The 22,812-nt window shown below is 46.6% G+C and overlaps 1 protein-coding gene across 2 annotated transcripts in view; it reads left to right on the top strand.

Annotated features, from left to right (window-relative positions):
• The first annotated feature begins 11,593 nt into the window (after positions 1-11,593).
• LOC112448828 (uncharacterized) overlaps positions 11,594-22,812 on the top strand; it is a 123,514-nt gene continuing 112,295 nt past the window's right edge. Inside the window, exon 1 of one of the 2 annotated variants that reach the window (XM_059891823.1) lies at positions 11,594-12,669. In XM_059891823.1, the coding sequence (XP_059747806.1) occupies positions 12,307-12,669 (363 nt within the window). In that variant the 5' untranslated portion in view covers positions 11,594-12,306. The remainder of the gene's footprint in view (positions 12,670-22,812) is intronic. The other variant, XR_003037259.2, reaches the window with a different exon arrangement.

The following is a 22,812-nucleotide window of genomic DNA, read 5'->3' as shown; positions in this document are numbered from 1 at the left end:
CCAGGGGATCTTCCTGACCCAGGGATTGAACCTATATTTATTCTAGCACCAATCCTAGATGCAAGAGATGCAAGTCTCTTGCATTGAAAGATGGATTCTTTACCACTGAGCCACCTGGGGAGTCCAAAGAGTAGTTTCAACATAAAAACCTAAGTCAGTTCAGTTCAGTTCAGTTGCTCAGTCGTGTCTGACTCTTTGAGACCTTATGGACTGCAGCACGCCAGGCTTCCCATCCATCACCAGCTCCTAGAGCTTGCTCAATCTCATACCCAAGTCAGGGAAAGACTGAAGTCATAGGACAACGTTCATATATCCTGGTTGCTATGCTGAACTGCTAAACCATGGTCATACAGTCACTGGATTTTATCATGTTCTGTTTTCTCCCACAGGTCATTTCTTCCCTGGCTAAGCTGGTACCGAATTAAATCGTATGGACTCTGCTCCAGCCCTAGTTTGGCCGAGGCGCCCAGCCTCCGAGGAAACAGTTCTTTTTTCCTTTGGGTTCGAGCTGTTGGAATGATGAAATGGAAGCCGAGATCGATGCTGCACAAGCTTTATTCAGTGGCCAAAAGATGGAGAAGTGGGAACTAAGGTCGCAGATCAATTTCTCATCCGCACGGCCAGAGGAATTTAATTAAGAGTAAAGAAAAAGGGAGGAGGAGTGAGGCTAATGACAGGGAGGCACATGCATTAGTCTGCTGGGAAGGGGCAGGGATTTTTGAGGGAGGGAGCATCACCCCTTTTATCCTTATTGGCCCTTAATGTCCGGCCCGCGGCAGGTGTGAGTATGCTTTATAGTCAAGTCAGTGTATAATGAGACGGGGTTTGTTCAAGGTCAGATACTTTGCCATCTTGGTCCCAGCCAGTTCCATCTAGTTTTTGGCTTGTTTGTAGCTTTTTTTGTTGTTGTTGTTTAATCTCTGTACCAGTAGCTTAAAGATTTATATTTAACTCCTGCTAAAGACTGACTCTGGCCTCAGTGGTTCAGTTGCTGCTGGTCCTGAACATGGGGGACACGTGATGGAGGTTGAAAGTGGCTTGACTTAAAAGGCTCTTACAAACCCTCAAGACCCCTCAGAAAGGTTGGCGGTGATAACTCTGTGGACCCTTCCTCTGGCCTGAATGGACCAGCTCCCCTCAGCTCAGGAGAACAGCCTCTGAAGGCATTTTCCAGAGTTTTCACCTGATCAGAGACAGCATCTCTAATTCTCTGCTATTTTTCTGTTTGTGGGACGGTCTTCAGTTTGGATAAAAACCTGCGGAGTTACCACTGGGGTTAGAACGACGGGGTGGAATGGTGACTTGAACACTTGTTCTATATCAGGCATCATGAGAGGGACTTTGTGGAGATTGTAACTTCATGCTCAAGGCGAGGAGAGTGAAGGCTGGGTGCATAACGGACCTGGACTCGAACCCAAAGCTGGTGCCAGAGCTGGGCTGAGTTTCTCTTCACAGAGGTTATAAGGATCTCTCTCTTCAGCGGCTCTGATCTGTTGTGGGGCAGGCTTCCCTGAGCCACACTGGTCTGTGGACAACGGAGGGACAGATGAGCAGAGAAAGAAGTAGGGACAGGGAATCTCCTACGGCTTGGAGCCCGGCCAGCAGACTGCGGGGGTGGGGCCTGGAGTGGGTCTTGCCCATCGGACCTTCCCTGCCCACTGCCCCCAGCCCAGCCACCCTGAGCTGTTAACCCATCCCATTGCCTTGTCTCTTTTCTCCACTGAGAAATCTGGGGACCATTTTTTGAAAACACATCAGATAGACCCCAGGCCATCCCCACCCTAACTTCTGTCACTAGTTTCCAGTGGTAGAGACCAGATCATCAGTGGTGATTATACAGCAAAAAAATAGGCTTGAAGGGCCCAGGGTGGGTGGGCTAAGACTGCTGTGCCTGTCAGGAGTCTGCGCCCCACCGCTGCACTCCTGGTGTCACCTCTGGAGAGTCCCTTCCCCTCCCTGGGCTCCTGTTGCTCCTCCATCAACGTAATATCTGATAGGCTGGACCACAGTTCTCCAAGGGCAGCGTCAGCCTCCGCGATGGTAACTCATTAGAAATCCGCATTCTCGGGCCCCACCCCAAACCTTTGGAATCAGACGTTCGGGGCTCAGGCTGTAGCCGTTGGTCTCCCCAGGCCTTTTGGAAGGGGTGGTTTGAATATAACCTGAAGTCTGAGAACCACTGGGTTAGGTGAATTTTACGTTTCCTTCTGGCTCAGTCTATGATTCCCTGCTCTTATCTGGGAAGAGGACAGATTGTACCTATTACCAACGACATCTGCTGCTGATGACAGGCAGGAGGGCGGCCTCACACAATGAAAATGGAACTAAAATAGGTGGCTAGGTAAGCTTTCAAGGCATCACCTATTATCGCTGTTACCTGAATTCCATTTACTAATTTATTGAAGCAAACGCTGAAAGCAGAGCCGTGGGAAGGTCCGGAAACCCTGCAGGGAGTGCATTAAGAACGGTGCTGCTCGCTGTCTTGAAAGGCCCCTGAAAGGTTCCCCAGGGGCAGCACCTGGAGAGGGGGGCTGACCTGGCAGCTCTGTGGGTCTCAGAGCGGGTCGTGTTTCTCCCACTGGTTTCTGACACGATCAGGCGAGTGTGGCACTGGCCCGGCTGGCCCCCAGCTGCAGCTGCAGCTGCATGCCCCACACTCCCCTGGAAGGGCTCCTGCGGCCCCAGAAGGGGTGATCTGTTTTGGTGGGAGGCTTCCCCGGATCCTGGGGACACATTCGTTGTTCACAGAACAACTTCTGCTGTCTGGAGCTGACCCAGGATGAAGCCAGGAAATAGTTATCTCAGAGTCTAGCACATAGTAGATGTGGTAAACATCACAAGTTGGGTGGCTTCTAAGAATTGCCTGGGGGCTCAAGAGGAGTCCCGGAATCAAATCTGAGCAGCTAGCTCTGGGGCTCCCGGTGCTGCAAGGAAGGAGGCATGTGTGATCTTAGCCCCTAACCTCCCCAGCTCTCGGCCGATTGATAACCTGTGGAAGAAAATTATGTTTTGCCTCGTGGCAGGTTTGATGGCATCCCATCTCTGACATCGTATTACACTCATCACAGGGTTGCTGGGGGGAGTTGTTTTTGATTTCCAGATGAAAACTCTAGAGTGCAGAAAAGAAAGATCCTGACCCAAGTCACATGAAAAGTAAGTTTTGAGTCCAGACACTAAGTTTAATTTTGTTTATTGAGTACTTCTGGAGTAGGAAATGGCCACCCACTCCAGTATTCTTGCCTGGAAAATTCCATGGGCAGAGGAAGAGTCAGACACGACTGAAGAGTCAGACACGACTGAGCGACTGAGCACAACTCCAGTTGAGTACTTATTATGCAGGCAAATAACTTACTTGTCATAGAATGGGTTTCTATGTCTAATTATTCCATGTATTTAGTTATTGTATCTATTTCTTCTATTGATTTTAATATATCTATTTAACTATTCTAATCATCCCAGTAATCCTTTAAATAGATATTATTATCACCGTCTTACAGATGGTAAGGCAAAGGGGGCTAAATTAACTTAGCCTCAGTCAGCAGAGCTAGGAAGTGGCTGGACTTGAATTGTACCCCAGTAGGTATTTAGATGGATGGAAAACATCATAGCCTGTTTTTAAAAATTTGTTTATGTGTTTAATTATTTGGTCTTTGTTGCAGCACACAGGATCTTTGTTTTTGTTGTTGTGGTATGCAGGGTGTTTTTAGTTGCAGCGTGTGGGATCTAGTTCTCTGACTGGGGATCGAACCCGGGGCCCCTACATTGGGAGCATGGAATATTAGCTGTTGGGCCACCAAGGAAGTCTCCATCACAGTCTCTTCTTAGCCCTGTCCCTCTGGGATGTGTATTTGCCTGGAAGAACCTTGCTTCCTATCTGTCATCGCAGAATCTGGATTTTCAGTGCCGGCGATCTTTAGGGTTCTAATCTCCTTCAGCCCCCAAACCTAAGTGACTGGTTCTCTTGGAGGGTATGGATATTCCTGGACAGGTGAGCCATCAGGTTAAGTCACGGGAACTGTACCTGATGAGACGCTTGGTGAGGTGTCGATATGATCACAAGCTCACACACGGAGCACGTCGTTCATCTACAGTCTTTCCTTTGGACAAAGGCTGCCCAAGGAGGATGAGAGCAACTGGTGCTTGGGTGGGGGTGGGGCGCCTGTCCAGAGGAGAGTTCCAGAAGGAAAGTGTGATGGAGAGGGATGAAGAGAACTTTTACTACATTTGCCTCATGGAGTCGTATGCTCTCCATCTTGCAGATGAAGAAATGGGCCCAGAGATTTTGGAAGAGATGTTTGGTTTAACTGAAGTCATTTAGTCTGTGAGTCCTTGACTCCAATGACAAACTCCTGAGCATCTTCTCTGTGCCAGGACTGTGCTTCCATAGGGGAAGACAGAGAGAAGAAACCCACAGTGGAGTGGTAGAGAGATAAATTATCCTAAGGTATCATGCAATATACCTTCCCTTGTTGCTCAGCTGGTAAAGAATCCGCCTGCAATGCGGGAGACCTGGGTTTGATCCCTGGGTTGGGAAGATCCCCTGGAGAAAGGAAAGGTGACCCACTCCAGGATTCTGGCCTGGAAAATTCCATGGGCTCTATAGTCCATGGGGTCACAAAGAGTCAGCCATGACTGAGCAACTTTCACTCGCTATCATCCAACAGAATGTGGTCTGTAATTTCAGCCAAGTACCCTAATTTTCATGGATATGAGAAGAACCGTGGAGAAAATGCCTTTCCTGGCTTCCATGTAACAATGGTGAGCGTAGAGTCTGCAGGTCACAGAGCACGTTCACACGTCAACCAGACTGTTAAACCAGGGCTGGTGAATGGATAAATGCCATCCTGTGAAGACATGTTTTACTGAGTCTAAGATCAGGTGACCTATGAGTGGCAGAGTTGGAACTTGAACCTAAGTCTGAAATTTGAAATCTCATGTGGTTGCCAATATCAGGGGAGGTGAGCAGGGGCAAGGCTAGGACAGTGAAGTCTATGGATGGAGCTAGGCTGGGGAAGGCTAGGGTGATATCCCAAATACATCCCTCAGACCCAAGAGTTTCAGGTCAGAGCTGAGAACAGGAGATAGAGGCAGAGAGGCCACAAAGTGTTGAGGTAGCTCAGAGCAGAGTCCTGGGGACAGAGGAAGGGCTGGACAATTCCTGACTCTCATTGGGTACCAAGTATTTTACATGATCTCATTTAATCACCTCTGGTGCCTCAGATGGTAAAGAATCTGCCTGCAATGTGGGAGACTCGGGTTTGATCCCTGGGTCAGGAAGATCCCAGGAGAAGGGAATGGCAACCCACTCCAGTATTATTGGCCTGGAGAATTCCATAGATAAAGGAGCCTGGCAGGCTACAGTCCATGGGGTTGCAAAGAGTCAGACATGACTGAGCGACTAATACTTTCACTTACCTCATGATCTTGCTTAGAGATGAAGGCAAGTGGCTTGGTCAAGCCAGCCTTATTAAGAAGTGTCAAAGGTGAGTTTTGAACTCTGGTCCCCATCCGACTCCAAATCCAGTTCTTTTCCCATACCAGCTTCCACCCCATTCTGTGGCATCTTACTCAGCTGTCCTGCCCTGGCCATGACCTTTTTCTCTGGTGATCACATGTTATTAATAACTTTAGCTTGGTGTTAGAGGGTCTCACAACCCTCTGGTGGGGTGAACTAGTATCTATCAATCCAAGAGACTCTATGGAAGAGACTTAAAAGGGAAATATCAATACAGAGGTGTGGAGTAGCTTGGAAGAAGTGCTTAAGTCTAGAGAAGTTGAGAAAAAGCAAGCAAGCAATCCAGGCTGGGAGAAAAATGTAACCGAGGGCTTAAAGGTGGGGCATGTGGGGGTCTTGGGGTTTGTGTGCCTGGAGTGCAGGCCCTGTGAGCTCAGGGTGGGAGATGAGGCTGGAATGGGCCAGTGGGGCTGGATACAATGGCTTGAAGTGCCTGTAGGTGATAAGGAGCTAATGGAGGGTCCTAGGGACAAAACCGAAACCAAGCAATGGAGAAGATTTTTGTCCTGATTGTTGGGGGCAGGGAGCAGGGACCCCTGCAAAGACAGAGGTCTTTGGCTGAGTGGCTCTTCTCTGAATGCTGGGGGGTGGGGGAATGCATCTCAGGTGGTCAGGACTGAAGTCCTCCTCAGACACCTGCTCGGAATGGCCTGAACGTTCTGAGGGCCGGCCGGGTGTGTTTGTCCAGGGTGATGCTGTGTGAACACTTAGATCTCGATTCCATTCACATCTGCTGGCGCCTCCACTCAGCTGTGGCTCCTTCTATTTGCTGGTCCAGTGATGCGAGAGAAGGTCCCTGCTGCCTTGGCATTGCCCTTGTAGTTGAAGTACAGACGGTGACAGCATGCAAGAGGATGCTCTAAAAGGAGCTGCTTGGAGGTGAGGCAGAATCCCTGCAGGGTCCGGCTGGGGAGGGGTGGGGTCATTCCTTTGGTAAAAGGTCCAGCTAAGGTCTGTGCTGAAGTTGAGCCTTGAGGTTGACAGCAAGTCTTCCATCAAATAAGCTGGGGAAAGGGCTTTCCAGGTGGAGGGAACCTGGGGCTGGAGGGAACCAGGTGTGTTCAGAGCAGTGAAAGAAGGCCAGTGTGACAGCAGCCGGAGGGACATGATAGGAGAGGAAATGGAGGGGAGCCGATTACTCGGGGCCTCCCAAGCCATGGTGAGGAAGTGGATTTTAAGAGCACAGGGAAGTCACTGAGGTATTTTAAGGGGGGCTGTTGTGGGAAGGATGAGCTGCAGAGGCAACTTGGGGATCAAGGAGATGGAGGCTCGACCCAAGGGAGGGACAGTGGAGACAGTGAGAACCCGGTGGATGTAAGAAATACTTTGGAGGTAGAATCGGGGGGTTTTGGTGGATGTAAGAAATACTTTGGAGGTAGAATCAGGGGGTTTTGGTGGATGTAAGAAATACTTTGGAGGTAGAATCGGGGGATTTTGATTGATTGTTTAAATGTGAGGCTTAAAAGAAAAGGAGAAATCAAGAGTGTTTCCCAGGTTTGGGGTTAAACTAGCAAGATGGTGGTAGTCCCCCTTCTCCAGGGGATCTTCAACTGGGGATTGAACCAGGGTCTCCTGCATTGCCGGAGAAGGCAATGGCACCCCACTCCAGTACTCTTGCCTGGAAAATCCCATGGATGGAGGAGCCTGGTAGGCTGCAGTCCATGGGGTCGCGAAGAGTCGGACACGACGGAGCAACTTCATTTTCACTTTTCACTTTCATGTATTGGAGAAGGAGATGGCAACCCACTCCAGTGTTCTTGCCTGGAGAATCCCAGGGACGGGGGAGCCTGGTGGGCTGCCGTCTATGGGGTCACACAGAGTTGGACACGACTGAAGCGACTTAGCAGCAGCAGCAGCAGCTCCTGCACTGCAGGCAGACTCTTCACCGTATGAGCCACTAGGAAAGGCCCTAACTCCGTTTAGGTCATGTTAGACGTAAGATGCCTGGTGGGTGGTTGCATACGAGGGTCCATTGGATCTGGTGCCATGGAAGTCTTTAGAATCCTGAGAACGTTTTCAGAGGAATGAAGGTGAGGATGTGGAAGCAGTGAGTGTGGATGACCACTTTGAGGAGTTTTGCTGTGAACGGGTTGAGGGAAAAAAAATTTTTTTAAAGCAATTTAAATTTCATTTTTTTAAAGTTGAAGTATAGTTGATTTAAAATATTGTGGTTTCTTTTCATGAATATAGCAAAGTGATTCACTTCTACATATATATATATATTTTCAGATTATTTTCCACTATAGGTTAATATAAGATACTGGATATTGTTCCCTGTATTACATAGTAAATACTTATTGTCTGTCTATTTTATATATATTAGTGGTGTGTATCTGTTAATCCCAGACTCCTAATTTATCCTTTCCCTCTTTTCCCCTTTGGTAACCGTAAGTTTGTTTTCTATGTGTGTGAGTCTGTTTCTGTTTTGTAAATAGATTTATTTGTATTATACTTTAGATTCCACATATAAGTGATATCATATGATATTTGTCCTCCTCTGTCTGACTTACTTCACTTAATACAATAATCTCTAGAATACTGGAGTGGGTAGCCTTTTCCTTCTCCCAGGGGATCTTCCCAACCCAGGGTTCAAACCCAGGTCTCCCACATTGCAGCCAGATTCTTTACCAGCTGAGCCACAAGGGAAGCCCCCAGGTCCATCCACTTTGCTGCAAATGGCAATGTTTCATTCTTTTTTGTGGTTGAATGATGTTCCAGCCTCTTTTTCTTTATCCATGGGAAGTTGCTTCTTGATAACCTAGGGGTTACGGGCTGAATTGTAACCTCTCAAGTTCATATGTTGAAGTCCTAACCCCATTGCTTCAGCATATAACTGCCCTTTTGTTAGTAAATAAACAAATGGGAAATGATGGTGCGAATATCCCTGCCACCGCTTGGCATCTTTCTCTCCCAGAGGGAGGGTCCTGCCATTCCGACGTGTCCTTTGTTTCTGCTGCAGGAATCGTCACTTGCTGTGTCTTCGCCTTTGTGTTCCAATAGCCAGGCACTGTTTGGCTCAGACTGTGAGTGTGTTTCTGCCACGCTCCATGACAATACTGTTGAGGAAGGCTGATCAAGGGTTTGCTAGCCTGAATCCTAGCTTCACATCCTGTAATATGGGATCTTCTCACTTCTCTGCCTTGGCCAAGCTTTGGTAAAAAAGTGGTGGTGCACCTGTTTGCAACCCTAACCCACTGTTACACTCCCAAGGCCTGAGGCACTGCCCCACAGTCGGGGGGTGGGCAGCGCTGGTTCGCCCCTGGTGCCGTGGGTGGGAGGGTCAGCCCTGGTCTGCAGGTCTCGCCTCCCTGGGACAGCCTCACTTGGCCCACCCTGGATGTGCTTGCTCGTCCAATGAAGAGCAGACTTCAGCTGCTGCCTTCCTCTCTGTGTTTTCTGGAAAGTGAAAGTGAAAGTCGCTCAGTCCTGTCTGACTCTTTGAGACCCCATGGACTGTCCATGGAATTCTCCAGGCCAGAATACTGGAGTAGGTAGCCTTTCCCTTCTCCAGGGGATCTTCCGGACCCAGGAATTGAACCCAGGTCTCTCACATTGCAGGCGGATTCTTTATGAGCTGAGCCACCAGGGAAGCCCAAGAATCCTGAAGTGGGTAGCCTATCCCTTCTCCAGCAGATCTTCCCAACCCAGGAATTGAATGGGGATCTCCTTTACTGCAGGCAGATTCTTTACCAACTGAGCTATCAGGGAAGCCCCAAGTTTCCCTCAAACCCTTTGTAGAGTCCCTGTATTTCCCAGGTGAGGTAAAGAGTTGAAAGGGAGGTCATTTAGTGGATAAGCAGCAAAGGAAGGATGCTGTCTCTGTACCTGGTCCCCAGCTCCCAGGATCTGTGGGGGCCTGTCCATGTTGGGGTGGGTGATGTGCTGCAGTGAGCCCCTGTGTGAGGCCGGCTGCCCTACTGACCAGCTGGGTCCCCTGGGCAGGTTCCTCTGCCTCTCTGAGCCTCTGTCCTCAGCTGCCAGAGAAGCAAGATGGCATCTACCTTGAAGTCGTTTGTGCAGATCAAGTGGCTGCTGCTCACAGGATGGTCACTAACTGTTGGTGCCCTTCTGCCCTCCTGTGGGGAATCACTGTCGTCTAGGACTCAGTGCCTTGGGGCAAGGATGAGAGTCTCAGATGAGCAGGTTTACCACTGGTTTTATCCCTTTTGTCCTCTTTTTTTTTTTTTTAAACATAGTATTTAAAAAAATTTTAGTTTTATTTCCTTATTTGGCCCTGCTGAGTCTTAGTTGAAGCTCATGGAATCTTCACTCTCCTTGAACTCTGAGTTGGGGCATGTGAAACCTAGTTCCCTGACCGGGGATTGAACCTAGGCTCCCTGTATGGGGGGGACAGCGTCATAACCCCTGGACCACCAGGGAAGTCCCTGTCCTCTTATTTTTAAAGCACCCAATTAGGAAAGAATTACAGTGCTGTTTCCTTGCCTAGGCACTCAGCAAATCCCATATGCTGGGTAAATACCAAGAGAGATCAGAGCCTAAGCACAAAAAATGAGTGCCCAGGGCTGGACCAGGTTTGTACAGGAGCTGAGTTGATGCGGAAGCTTCTAGCTCTCAATACTGCTGACATGTAGCTGACCTGAGGGTCATTTTTTTTCTGACAAGCTGTCCCTTGTTCTTCCACAAGTTGGGAGCCTCTCACTTTCTTTCCCCTCCAGAGTGTCAGGCCCCTTTGCTGAGGGGCTGTAGACCAGACCCAGGAGTGGAGAGCTGCCTGAGCCTAGAGCTGGGATCTAGCAGCTAATGGCAGGCAGGTTCCTTTCCACTCGGATACTTCTTCTCTTTCTCAGGGTTCCTAAGAATCGTGGGCACATTCTTTTTTTTACTCTTGCAATGAACACTTAGTAAATATCTGCTTCTATCTAGGGCATGTGTAGAGGAAGATAGTGCTTTATGCTTCTGTGGTTGTTCAGCTGCTCAGTTGCGTCTGACTCTTTGCAGCCTCATGGACTGCAGCATGCCAGGCTCCTTTGTCCTTCACTATCTCCTGGAGTTTGTTCAAATTCATGTCATTAAGTCGGTGATGCCATCCAACCACCTCATCCTCTGCCACCCCCTTATCCTTTTGCCTTCAATCTTTCCAAGCATCAGGGTCTTTTCCAATGAGTTATCTCTTCATATTAGATGGTCAAAGTTCAGCATCAGTCTTTCCAGTGAACATTCAGGGTTGACTTCCTTTAGGATTGACTGGTTTGATCTTCTTGCAGTCCTAGGGACTCTCAAGAGTCTTCTCCAGCACCACAATTTGAAAGCATCAATTCTTTGGCACTCAGCATTCTTTATGGTCCAAGTCTCACATCCATACATATTTACTGGAAAAAAGTACTGGAGTGGTTTGCCATTTCCTCCTCCACTGGACCACATTTTGTTAGAACTCTTCACTATAATCTGTCCATTTTGGGTGGCCCTGCATGGCATGACTCAGCTTCCTTGAATTACTCATGCCCCTTTACCATGACAGGCCATGATCCATGAAGGGTCTTTATGCGTGGTAGTATATAAAATATGCACAAAGTCTGGGTATTCAGAGAAGAGAACAACGAAATAGTGAATGTAGTTTGGGTCAGGGGTGGTGCTTTACAAGGGGGTGATATTGGAGATGGGCTTTGAAGGTTGAATAGGAGTTTGTCTGAGAAGGCTAGTCATCTCAGCCAGAGAACAAGAGGAAGAAAAGTCCTGCCAAGATTCAAAGATGTGTCAGATTCCAGTGTGTCTGTGAATGTTGAGTTTTCTGTGCTAGAGTCCATGATTTGTGCAATTTTTGCCTGCGTGTAGGAATATAGATGGAGAAGGCAATGACACCCTACTCCAGTACTCTTGCCTGGAAAATCCCATGGGTGGAGGAGCCTGGTAGGCTGCAGTCCATGGGGTCGCGAAGAGTTGGACACGACTGAGCGACTTCACTTTGACTTTTCACTTTCATGCATTGGAGAAGGAAATGGCAACCCACTCCAGTGTTCTTGCCTGGAGAATCCCAAGGATGGGGGAGCCTGGTGGGCTGCCGTTTAAGGGGTCTCACAGAATCAGACACGACTGAAGTGACTTAGCAGGAGTATAGATAGTAGGCATGCTTCTGTGTTTGTAGGAAAGCTGACTGTATATGTCTCTGTGTGGTAACTAGTTGCGGGGGCGGTGGTGGTGGATGAAGAGGTAGGTAGGTCCTAGAATGAAGAGACTGCATGTGCCTGAGTACCACCAGACATTGGAGAGGAAGAAGGGTCCTGGTCTGGGACAGGAGAAAAAGGGGTGACTGGAGGAAGGCTGTGACGGCAGTGACTGTTGTTTTCAGAACTCTCTGGGGCGGCTGCCCCCTGTTACTTGGGACTGGTTCAAGTCCCTGTGACCTGGTGCAGCTTGAGCTTCTTCCTGATGTGGTCCCTGCAGAATAGCTCAGAGCTCTGAAGAGGTCAGAAAGAAATCAGGTCCCTCCCAGGCTTTGAAGTAGTTTGCAATCTTGGAGGATGATAAAGCCCTGGGCATTTCCTGAGTGCCTCTGACAAACAGAGCTGCTGTTCTTATTTTTGCATTTAGTTTTTCTTATTCTGTTGGATTCAAACAGACAAATTGCAGAAAGACTCAGTTATTCAAGCCTTGTCCAGTCATTCATTGACAGAGCATTTACACTCCAGGAATGAGTCCAGGCTCCATGAGATCAGAAAGAGCATGGATTTTTCAATGACAACGCATTGGTCGCCTCGCCCTTGGTGAAATGGATCGTCTCCCTGGACCTCAGTTTCCCACCTGTAAAACGAGCAGAACAATTCTCACCTAACATGCATGTAACCTTCGAGGTACATGGATGCTTGTGGCTCATCAGAGTGTGGAAATCTAATTTTTCGTTCCTCTCCTCTGACATGTACCTTCTTTCTGAAACGTTAACTTTGTTTGGGCAGGGAGATGGCTGTAGTTCCCCAGGCCATCAGCAGATGGCGCCCAACAACGTGCGGTGCTGGGAACAAGGTTCCCTCAGCTCCCCAACCCTCCCATTCCCCCAGTTCCCCCGGCCCCTTTCCAGCCCCTTCCCTGCCTTCCTCCTTTTCTCAGTCATTCCAGGACCCAGGCAGAAAGTCACACAGAACACTGTGTGTCTGTCAGCAGATTCCTGGAAGGTCACGCTGAATGATGAATGCTCCCGGGTAGGATTGGAGAGTTCTTTTTTCTTATTTATTTTTTTCCTTTTCTTTCTTTTTTTGTCTCCCATGAATTGCATCACTGGGCAGCCTCTTGGCTTTATTCATCAAACTCCTGTGGTTTTTAGACCTTTCCCAATTGTTTTGTGTCTGCTTCCTTTCCAGGCCCCTTCTGGCCAAAGCAGGATGTCCGGGGTTGGCTGTGGCCAGGGAGCCCGTCCTTGTCCAGCTCTTTTTACCGTTGCTCTTTCTGCCCTCCTATCTCCCACTCCCAGAACCTGATGTGGTCCTGGGGACAGAGACCTGACTCCGCTGTGATCCCAGGTGACTGTATCTTAGCCCCAGTTCCCTCATAAGGGGAGTCTTGCCTGGCAAGGAAATGGGTTTCATCTTCAACGTCTGGTGCTTTACCTTGGATACCCTGGCCTTTGGCATCCCTCTCCCTCTTCTCAACCACACATATGCTGCTGCTGGTATTTAAAAATTTTCTGGGTCTTTAAGGAACTACCCCAAATTGAGTAGCTATCTGTCTTGCAGGTATCTTATGGTGGTGGTTTGTGGTTTAGTTGCTAAGTCGTGTCCGACTCGTGCGACCCCATGGACTGTAGCCTGCTAGGCTCCTCTGTCCCTGGGATTCTCTAGGCAAGAATACTGGAGTGGGTTGCCATTTTCTCCTCCAGGGGATCTTTCCCATGCAGGAATTGAACCCGGGTCTCCTGCATTGCAGGTAGATTCTTTTTACTGACTGAGCTACGAGGGAATCCCCGAAGGTATCTTGGGATGGTCCCAATTTAACATTCTGACCCATTGTCCCTGTGTCAGGTTTGAAGCCTGGAGAATTGATGTTTGTTGGAGGCATGATGTTTGTGGTTGTGAGAAAGCACTTTTCTCCTCTATTCTTCCCCCTTGCTGTATCCCGGGCACTGTGAATTATGAAAGGTGCAGAGAGCAATGAAAACAGACCTGGGCCCCAGGAGCCCTTGGACAAGGGGTTGTGAGGAGACAGACAATGTAGTCCCTGGAGTGAGATGGGCTGTGGAAGAGATAGATGCCCTGGGTCCAGGAACTAAGAGCTGGACACGACTGGCTTTGCTCACTATCACCCCCTAGTGACCCATTTGGGAAACTCACATTTACTGTCACCTCTGCCAGCGGCTCAAACCATGGAAATTCATTTTTCTTCCACTTCTAGAGGATGGAGATTCAACATCAAGGTGTCAGGAGGTTTGAATTTTTTGAGGACTCTCTTCTTGGTTTGTAGGGAGCCACTGTCTCACAGTTAGAAGTGGAGATGGAACAACAGACTGGTTCCAAATTGGGAAAGGAGTACGTCAAGGCTGTATATTGTCACCCTGCCTATTTAACTTATAATCAGAGTACATCATGAGAAATGCTGGGCTGAAGGAAGCACAAGCTGGAATCAAGATTGCAGGGAGAAATACCGATAACCTCAGATATGCAGATGACACCACTCTTATGGCAGAAAGCAAAGAAGAACTAAAGAGTTTCTTGATGAAAGTGAGAGAGGAGAGTGAAAAAGCTGGCTTAAAGCTCAACATTAAAAAATGAAGATCATGGCATCCAGTCCCATCACTTCATGGCAAATAGATGGAAAAACAATGGAAACAGTGACAGACCCTATTTTCTTGGGCTTCAAAATCATTGCAGATGGTGACTGCAGTCATGAAGTTAAAAGACTCTTGTTCCTTGGAAGAAAAGCTATGACAAAGCTAGACAGCATATTAAAAAGCAGAGACATTACTTTGCCAACAAAGGTCTGTCTAGTCAAAGCTATGGTATTTCCAGTAATGTATGGAAGTGAGAGTTGGACCATAAAGAAAGCTGAGAGCTGAAGAATTGATGCTTTTGAACTGTGGTGTTGGAGAAGACTCTTAAGAGTCCCTTGGGCTGCAAGGAGATCCAACCAGTCAATCCTAAAAGAAATCAGTCCTGAATATTCATTAGAAGGACTGATACTGAAGCTGAAGCTCTAATACTTGGTCACCTTATGCGAAGAACTGACTCATTGGAAAAGACCCTGATGCTGGGAAAGATTGAAGGCAGGAGGAGAAGGGGATGGTTGGATAGCATCACTGTCTTGATGGACATGAGTTTGAGCAAGCTCCGGGAGTTGGTGATGGAGAGGGAAGCCTGGGGTGCTGCAGTCCATGGGGTCGCAAACAGTCAGACACGACTGAACGAATGGACTGAACCGTCTCGCTGTGTCCTTATGTGGTCCTTCCTCTGATGCCTCTGCATGTTCACATTTCCTCTTATAAGGACATCAGTCATACCGGATTGAGGGGTTAAGGTGTTAGTTGCTCAGTGGTGTCTGACTCTTTGTGATCCCGTGGACTGTAGTCCACCAGGCTCCTCTGTCCATTGGATTTCCCAGGCAAGAATACTGGGCTGGGTTGCCATTTCCTTCTCTAGGGGATCTTCCCAACCCAGGGATCAAACACGGGTCTCCTGCATTGCAGGCAGATTCTTTACCATCTGAGCCATCAGGGAATCAGGGCCTACTCTAAAGACTTCATTTTAATTTAATTACCTCTTTAAATGCCTGTCTCCAAATGCAGTCATATTCCCTTGCACTATTGCAGTTGGCTCAGACCTGAGAGACTACCACGTAGGAGTTAATTTCTATATAAAAAAAAGTATCCTGGGGTTTGGGGGAGAATGGATACATGTATATGTATGGCTGAGTCCCTTTGCTATTCATCTGAAACTATCACAACATTGTTCATCAGATATACTCCAATATAAAATAAAAAGTTTAAAGTTTGGGGAAAAAGTATCCTATGCCACATTCCAAGTCATTATGGACCCAGTTTCCAGCCCAAGGCTGTATCCTCTACTCATAACAATGAAATCCTCTGACAACTAAAATAATATTTTTAGCCCATTCTTACACTGTGAACATCGGAGAAGGCAATGGCACCCCACTCCAGTACTCTTGCCTGGACTATCCCATGGATGGAGGAGCCTGGAAAGCTGCGGTTCATGGGGTCACTGAGGGTTGGACACAACTGAGCAACTTCACTTTCACTTTTCACTTTCATGCATTGGAGAAGGAAATGGCAAGCCACTCCAGTGTTCTTGCCTGGAGAATCCCAGGGACGGGGGAGCCTAGTGGGCTGCCGCCTATGGGGTCTCGCAGAGTCGGACACGACTGAAGCGACTTAGCAGCAACACACTGTGGATGTAGGTGTATCCTGATTCGTCTGTTTATAATGTTCTTAAGTGTTTCTTCTTAACAATTCCTAACAATAGTAGTTCAGATTCATCCCATATTCATTTAGCCTCACTATATGTCAGATGCTTTCATGCATCGTAACTCACTTGACTCTCACAGCTACCCAGGGAGGCATGCGCTGTTATTCTCACGTTGGAGATTAAGAAAGAGTGTCACTGAGAGGCGAAATGAAGAACGCAATGGAGAAACTCAGGATTTTCCCTCTTTACTACTAGAGAACCATCTCTTTTTTCCTATGTCATTTATTTGCATGAGAAAGGACCCCAAATCTTAGTGATTAAAAGAACACCCGCCTATTTATTTGATGACTCTCTGGGTTGGTGATCTAGGCTGGGCTCAGCTGGGTGGTATTTCTGTGTTGGTGGTGAGCTGCCAGTTGGCTGGGCAGCTCTGTTTCTGGAGGTCAGCTGGCTTATGTTTAGGGCAGTGAGGTAACTGAGCCATGTGTCTCCCATCACACCGCAAACAAACTCAGGCTCCATCACCTGGTAGTTGTCGTGGGATCCAAGAGCAGCCAGGGCAGACAAGCTCCAGCGTGTGAATGCGTTTCAGCCTCTGCTTGCAGCACAATGTGTGACAGCCCGCTGACCGGGTCACCTGGCTCAGAGTCAGTGTGGTGACATGCCTCCAAGGATATGGATGTAGGAGGGGAGTAATCCGTGTTGCTGTTGTTCATTTGTCCCATTCTGTTTTCAAAACACTTTAAAAAATTATAACAATGAATGTATATATGTATCATGTATATATTGTAGGGCTTCCCTGGTGGCTCAGTCAGTAAAGAACTTGCCTACAATGCAGGAGATCACCTGCAATGCTGGAGACCAGGGTTCAGTCCCTGGGCCAGGAAGATCCCCTGGAGAAGGAAACGGCAACACACTCCAGTATTCTTCCTTGGAAAAGCCCAGGGACCTTAGGGGCCTGGCAGCTTATAGTTTATGAGGCTGTGAAGAGTCAGACACGACTTAGTGACTACACCACCACCACCACCGTGTATAAATTCAGTTCAGTTCAGTCGCTCAGTCGTGTCCGACTCTTTGCGACCCCATGAACTGCAGCACGCCAGGCCTCCCTGTCCATCACCAACTCCTGGAGTCCACCCAAACCCATGTCCATTAAGTCGGTAATGTCATTCAACTATTTCATCCTCTGTTGCCCCTTTCTCCTCCTACCCTCAATCTTTCCCAGCATCAGGGTCTTTTCAAATGAGTCAGCTCTTCTCATCAGGTGGCCAAAGTATTGGAGTTTCAGTTTCAACATGTCCTTCCAATGAACACCCAGGACTGATCTCCTTTAGGATGGACTGGTTGGATCTCCTTGCAGTCCAAGGGACTCTCAAGAGTCTTCTCCAACACCACAGTTCAAAAGCATCAATTCTTTGGCACTCAGCTTTCTTTATAGTCCAACTCTCACATCCATACATGACCACTGGAAAAACCATAGCTTTGACTAGATGGACCTTTGTTGACAAAGTAATGTCTCTGCTTTTTAATATGCTGTCTAGGTTGGTCATAACTTTTCTTCCAAGGAATAAGTGTCTTTTAATTTCATGGCTGCAATCCCCAGCTGCTGTGATTTTGGAGCCCAGAAAAATAAAGCCAGCCACTGTTTCGACTGTTTCCCCGTCTATTTCCCATGAAGTGATGGGACCAGATGCCATGATCTTTGTTTTCTGAATGTTGAGCTTTAAGCCAACTTTTTCACTCTCCACTTTCACTTTCATCAAGAGGCTCTTTAGTTCTTCACATTCTGCCATAAGGGTGGTGTCATCTGCATATCTGAGGTTATTGGTATTTCTCCCTGCAATCTTGATTCCAGCTTGTGCTTCTTCCAGCCCAGTGTTTCTCATGATGTACTCTGCATATAAGTTAAATAGGCAGGGTGACAATGTACAGCCTTGACGTACTTCTTTTCCTATTTGGAACCAGTCTGTTGTTCCATGTCCAGTTCTAACTGTTGCTTCCTGACCTGCATACAGGTTTCTCAAGAGGTAGATCAGGTGGTCTGGTCTCTTTCAGAGATTTCCACAGTTTCCATCTCTTCCAGAATTTTCCACAGTTTATTGTGATCCATACAGTCAAAGGCTTTGGCATAGTCAATAAAGCAGAAAGAGATGTTTTTCTGGAACTCTCTTGCTTTTTCCATGATCCAGCGGATGTTGGCAATTTGATCTCTGGTTCCTCTGCCTTTTCTAAAACCAGCTTGAACATCAGGAAGTTCACGGTTCACGTATTGCTGAAGCCTGGCCTGGAGAATTTTGAGCATTACTTTACTAGCATGTGAGATGAGTGCAATTGTGCGGTAGTTTGAGCAGTCTTTGGCATTGCCTTTCTTTGTTATTGGGTTAGCCAGAGAGTTTGTTTGGGTTTTTCCATAGGATGTTATGGAAAATGCAAATGAAGTTTTTGGCCAACCTGATATGTTAGTTTGGAAATTGGGGAGATATAGAAAAATCTAAAGAAGGAAAACATCATGTGTAATGTACCGCTTAGAGATCATCATTGTCGGTGTTCTGCTGTGTTTCCTCCTGTCTTACGAGCATGTGAGTGAATGTATCACTGTGTGTGCATATATGCTCGTGTAGTATTCTCTTTTAAAAGAATAATATCCAAGCCTTCCTTTTTAACTGACATTATATCAGGAACATTTCCCCATGTCGCCAAATAATTCTTGAATATATATCTTTTAGTATTCTGTCTTGTCTCTCCACTATATTTATCCTTCCCCTTTCTTTAATTTATTAATTCTTTTTTTTTTGCTGTTTAGGTTGCTTGCATTCCTTTTTTTTTTTTTAGTCAATATAAATAACAGTATATTAAAAACTCTGGAATATAAATCTTTATCCACATTTCTGGTGATTTTCCTGGGACAGATTCCCAGAAGTAAATTACTAGATCAAAGAAGATAACATTTCTAGGGCTTCTGATACATTTAGCTAAATTGCTTTCCTGGAATTTATTCTCTTATAGACCTGTGGGAGAAGGCCTGCACTGTGGCACTCTCAAGAGTGCTAAGTATTATTTTGAAAAGAGAAAAAAGATCATTTTTGCCAATTAGGTAAAAAAAAAAAGGTACCTTATCTTAATTTGCATTCCTGGTAAACAGTAAGGATAAACATTTTGTAAATGCTTATTGACTGTTTATAGTTCTTCTGTGAATGCCCTTTTCCTGAAAAAAAGAAAGATGTACATTTTACATTAACTTGTACAAACTACTCTGTATTCATGTTTGCTAAGTTACAAATATTTTCCTACTTAGGTTATCTTTTGCCTTTTAATTTTGTTTGGGGATTTTTTTTTGACATGTAGAAGTTCGAAAGTTTTCCTCGTTCAATTTGTTTTTCTTTCTGTTTTGATAACAGTCATCACTTTCATGTTTACAATGTTTTTTTGACCTACCTCTTGAAAAATATAAGATGTAGTGGCTTTGCCACTTAGCAGAACAGTGTTCAGAAAGGCTGTCTGTCTCTGGAACCATAACTGACAGGTAGAGCTGATCTGTTGTGTGCCGTTTTCCCCTCCAGCTGAGCTTTGTGTCGATTGCCTTCAGGGTCCCAGTTTAACGACACAAGGATGCTAAGCAAAGGCCCCCCGGGGCCTCGTGGTGAGCCGTGAGCCCATCAGGAAAGCTGCGCCTCGCTCATACCTGCTGTATTTGTTTTTAACCACTGGCCCCAGCCTCCTGTCATCCTGGCCGGGATGTGGGGTGCTGCACTCTTCTTCTTAATCCTCCTTTTTTTTTAAACTTTTTATTTTGTATTGGAGGGCTTCCCTGGTAGCTCAGATGATAAAGAATCTGCCTGCCATGTGGGAGACCTGGGTTTGATCCCTGGGTTGGGAAGATCCCCTGGAAAAGGGAATGGCTACCCACTCCATTATTCTTGCCTGGAGAATTCCATGGATAGAGGAGCCTAGTGGGCTATAGTCCATGGAGTTGCAAAGAGCTGGACATGACTGAGAGATCAACATAGCTGATTAAGGGGCTTCCCTGATGACTCAGTGATAAAGAATCTGTCTGCCAATGCAGGAGACTCGGATTCGATTATTGAGTCAAGAAGATCCCCTAGAGAAGGAAATGGCCATTCAGTCCAGTATTCTTGCCTGGGAAATCCCGTGAACGGAGGAGCCTGGCAGTCTATGGGGTCACAAAAGAGGCAGACATGATTTAATGACTAAACAAAAACAAAAATGGGATCTCAAAGAAGTAACTTATTCAAAGCCCCAACGCTGGGAAGCGTCCAGGCTGAGATGTAAACTCAGGCCGGGGAAATGAACTGCGAAGGGAGAATCTGTGTCCCTGTTATCCATCATTTATATTTCTCTGAAGTTATGAATCTCATCAAATTGCATCCAGGAAGCCTTTTCTGCCACTCTGTCTAAAGGACCCTGTCCCCTGCCTCTGCATTATCTTTTTTCCTCACTGTGTGTTTTCCTCCATTGCTCTCACTTGTTTGACATCTTTCCCTCCCGTTATTCTGTACTTTCTAGCACAGAAATGACCACACCCTCTTATTACCTTTCGAATGCCCAGGACCTGTTCACTGATGGTACATAGGAGGCATTTAGTAAGTGGTAGCTTACTGAATAAATGAAGACTGAGTATGATGATGGAGGGTAATACAGAGGTTCAAAGCACAGACGCTGGAGCCACACTACTTGGTTTTGAATCTCAGTTTTTCTATGTGCTGGCTGTGTGATCTTAGGAAAGTTCCTTAACCCCTCTGTGCCTCGCTGTTCTCATCTGTTGAATGAGAATAATACTAATCAGTCTCCTCATGATAGCTGTAAGGATTGAATGGTGTGTAAGCAGCTCAAAAGCATTTAAATATTGCCTGGCACATGGGAAGTGGTTAATGAGGACCAGGCATTTGTATGTGTGAGCCCACTGGAAGTGACCAGGATGAGTCTTCTATAAGATTGTTGGTGGAGCTCATGAGAAAATGGTGGACACTGTCATGCTTGAAATAGTTTGCTACAGTAGAAAGATTATGGGATTTGCTGTCAGACTCACCTGGAATGCAACACAAGCTCTGTGACTATTAACTAGGTATAATAAGCTGAATGTTTGTGTTCCCCTTAAATTCAGGTGATGAAACTTAACCCCAATATGTTGGTATTAGGAGGTGGGCCCTTGGGAGGTGATGAGGTCATGAAGGAGGTCATGAAGGAGGTCATGAGGTGGTCATGAAGGTCATGATGAGGTCATTGGAGGAGGAAATGGCAACCCATTCTAGTATTTTTGCCTGAGGAATCCCCATGAACGGAAGACCCTGGCAGGCTACAGTCCATGGGGTTGAAAAGAGTTGGACACAACTGGAGTGACTTAGCACACACACGAGGTCATGAAGGTGGAGCCTTCCTGAGTGGGATTAGTGCCCTTATAAAAATGACCCCAGGACACAGCCCTTGTCCCTTCAGGCAAGGACTCAACAGAAAGACTATGAACCAGGAAGCAGGCCCTCACCTGACTTCTGATCTGCCATCATCTTGATTTTGGAGTTCCAGCCTCTAGAACTGTGAGAGAGAAGTGTCCACTGTTTTTAAGCCATCCAGTCTTTGGTATTTTTGTTACAGCAGCCTGAGTGGACTAAGGCACCAGGTGATTTGGGCAAGTCCATCACCCATGTGGGAGCTTCCCCGGTAGCTGAGATGGTGAAGAATATGCCTGCAATGCAGGAAACCTGGGTTTGATCCCTGGGTTGGGAAGATCCCCTGGAGAAGGGAGTGGCAGTCTACTCCAGCATTCTTGCCTGGCAAATCCCATGAATAGAGGAGACTAGCAGGCTAATATGGAGTCAAAAAGAGTTGGGTAAAACTGAGCGACTAACATTTTCACTTTCAACAGTCATTACCCATGCAAGGCTGTCCCTGCATCTGTGAGCCATGCTGCATTAGCAAGCACATACACCAGCATTGTTGTGAGGGAGCAAAAATACAAAAAATAATGATAAAAACCCTAATGACGTTCATGCACGGCAGACTTAGTGTGCCAATGGGATGACACATGGTCTGTGAAGACCTGCCTGATGTAGTTGAAGAGCCTACACGTCTGTAACGAATGTGAATAAGTGTATGAATGAAGGTGGGTTTTGTTGAATGAATGCAGAGAAGAGACAGGCATTGCTTTTTTGGTTTAGGACTTAAAAACCTTAAACTGAAAAAAAAAAAGAAAGAAAAAAAAAACACCTTATACTGGGGAGAGGGTAGGAGAGATTATGTAGGTGGCAAGAATTTTGTGATGATTAGGTGAAATTCTGGCATTGAGAATTGCATTTTGAAGATTTTCCCAGGCACGAGTTTTCCTCTTGCCCTTCTCAGGGGCCTGCCTGGGCGGGCAGTGTTCTGTGCTGATGTGCTGTGACATGGCTTGAGCTCACAATCACGTCTTCTTTGTAGGAACAAAGAAATAAAAACCATGACTTCTAAAAGATCCCCTAATGGCTGCAGTGTTTCGGCTTCCTGAACATAACTGAATTAATTCACAGTTTTCCTAGAACAGGACTGGAATCCATCAACCTATGGCTCTGTCATGCTTGTTTGGGAGATATGCCAATTGGATCCATTTAATTCTGCAAGAAAATAGTTGTCAGCCAGTTTTTCTTTGCATCTCACCTGGGCAGTTAAACCTTGGGTGGTCTTTTTCTCTGATTGAATAGATTAATCTGTTCCTTGTAAAGTACATCAAACTGCTAGTCTGCACCCTACACCATGGAATATCAGCTTTATTAGTTCCATTCTTGGAGACATTGTGAAATAATAGAAAGCACATTGTGTAACCAAGGTATGGCAATTTTCAATGCACACAATTCCAAATGACCTTCTTGGTTTTCTAACTGACTGTGAATTACTTAGTAACAATGGAGTTAACGGAACTATTATTCACTCAGAACAACATTT

Source organism: Bos taurus, chromosome 11 (assembly GCF_002263795.3).
Source record: "Bos taurus isolate L1 Dominette 01449 registration number 42190680 breed Hereford chromosome 11, ARS-UCD2.0, whole genome shotgun sequence".
Lineage (NCBI taxonomy): Eukaryota > Metazoa > Chordata > Mammalia > Artiodactyla > Bovidae > Bos > Bos taurus.
The sequence above is the reverse complement of the archived record's forward strand: the minus strand, read 5'-3'. Positions and strand labels throughout refer to the sequence as shown.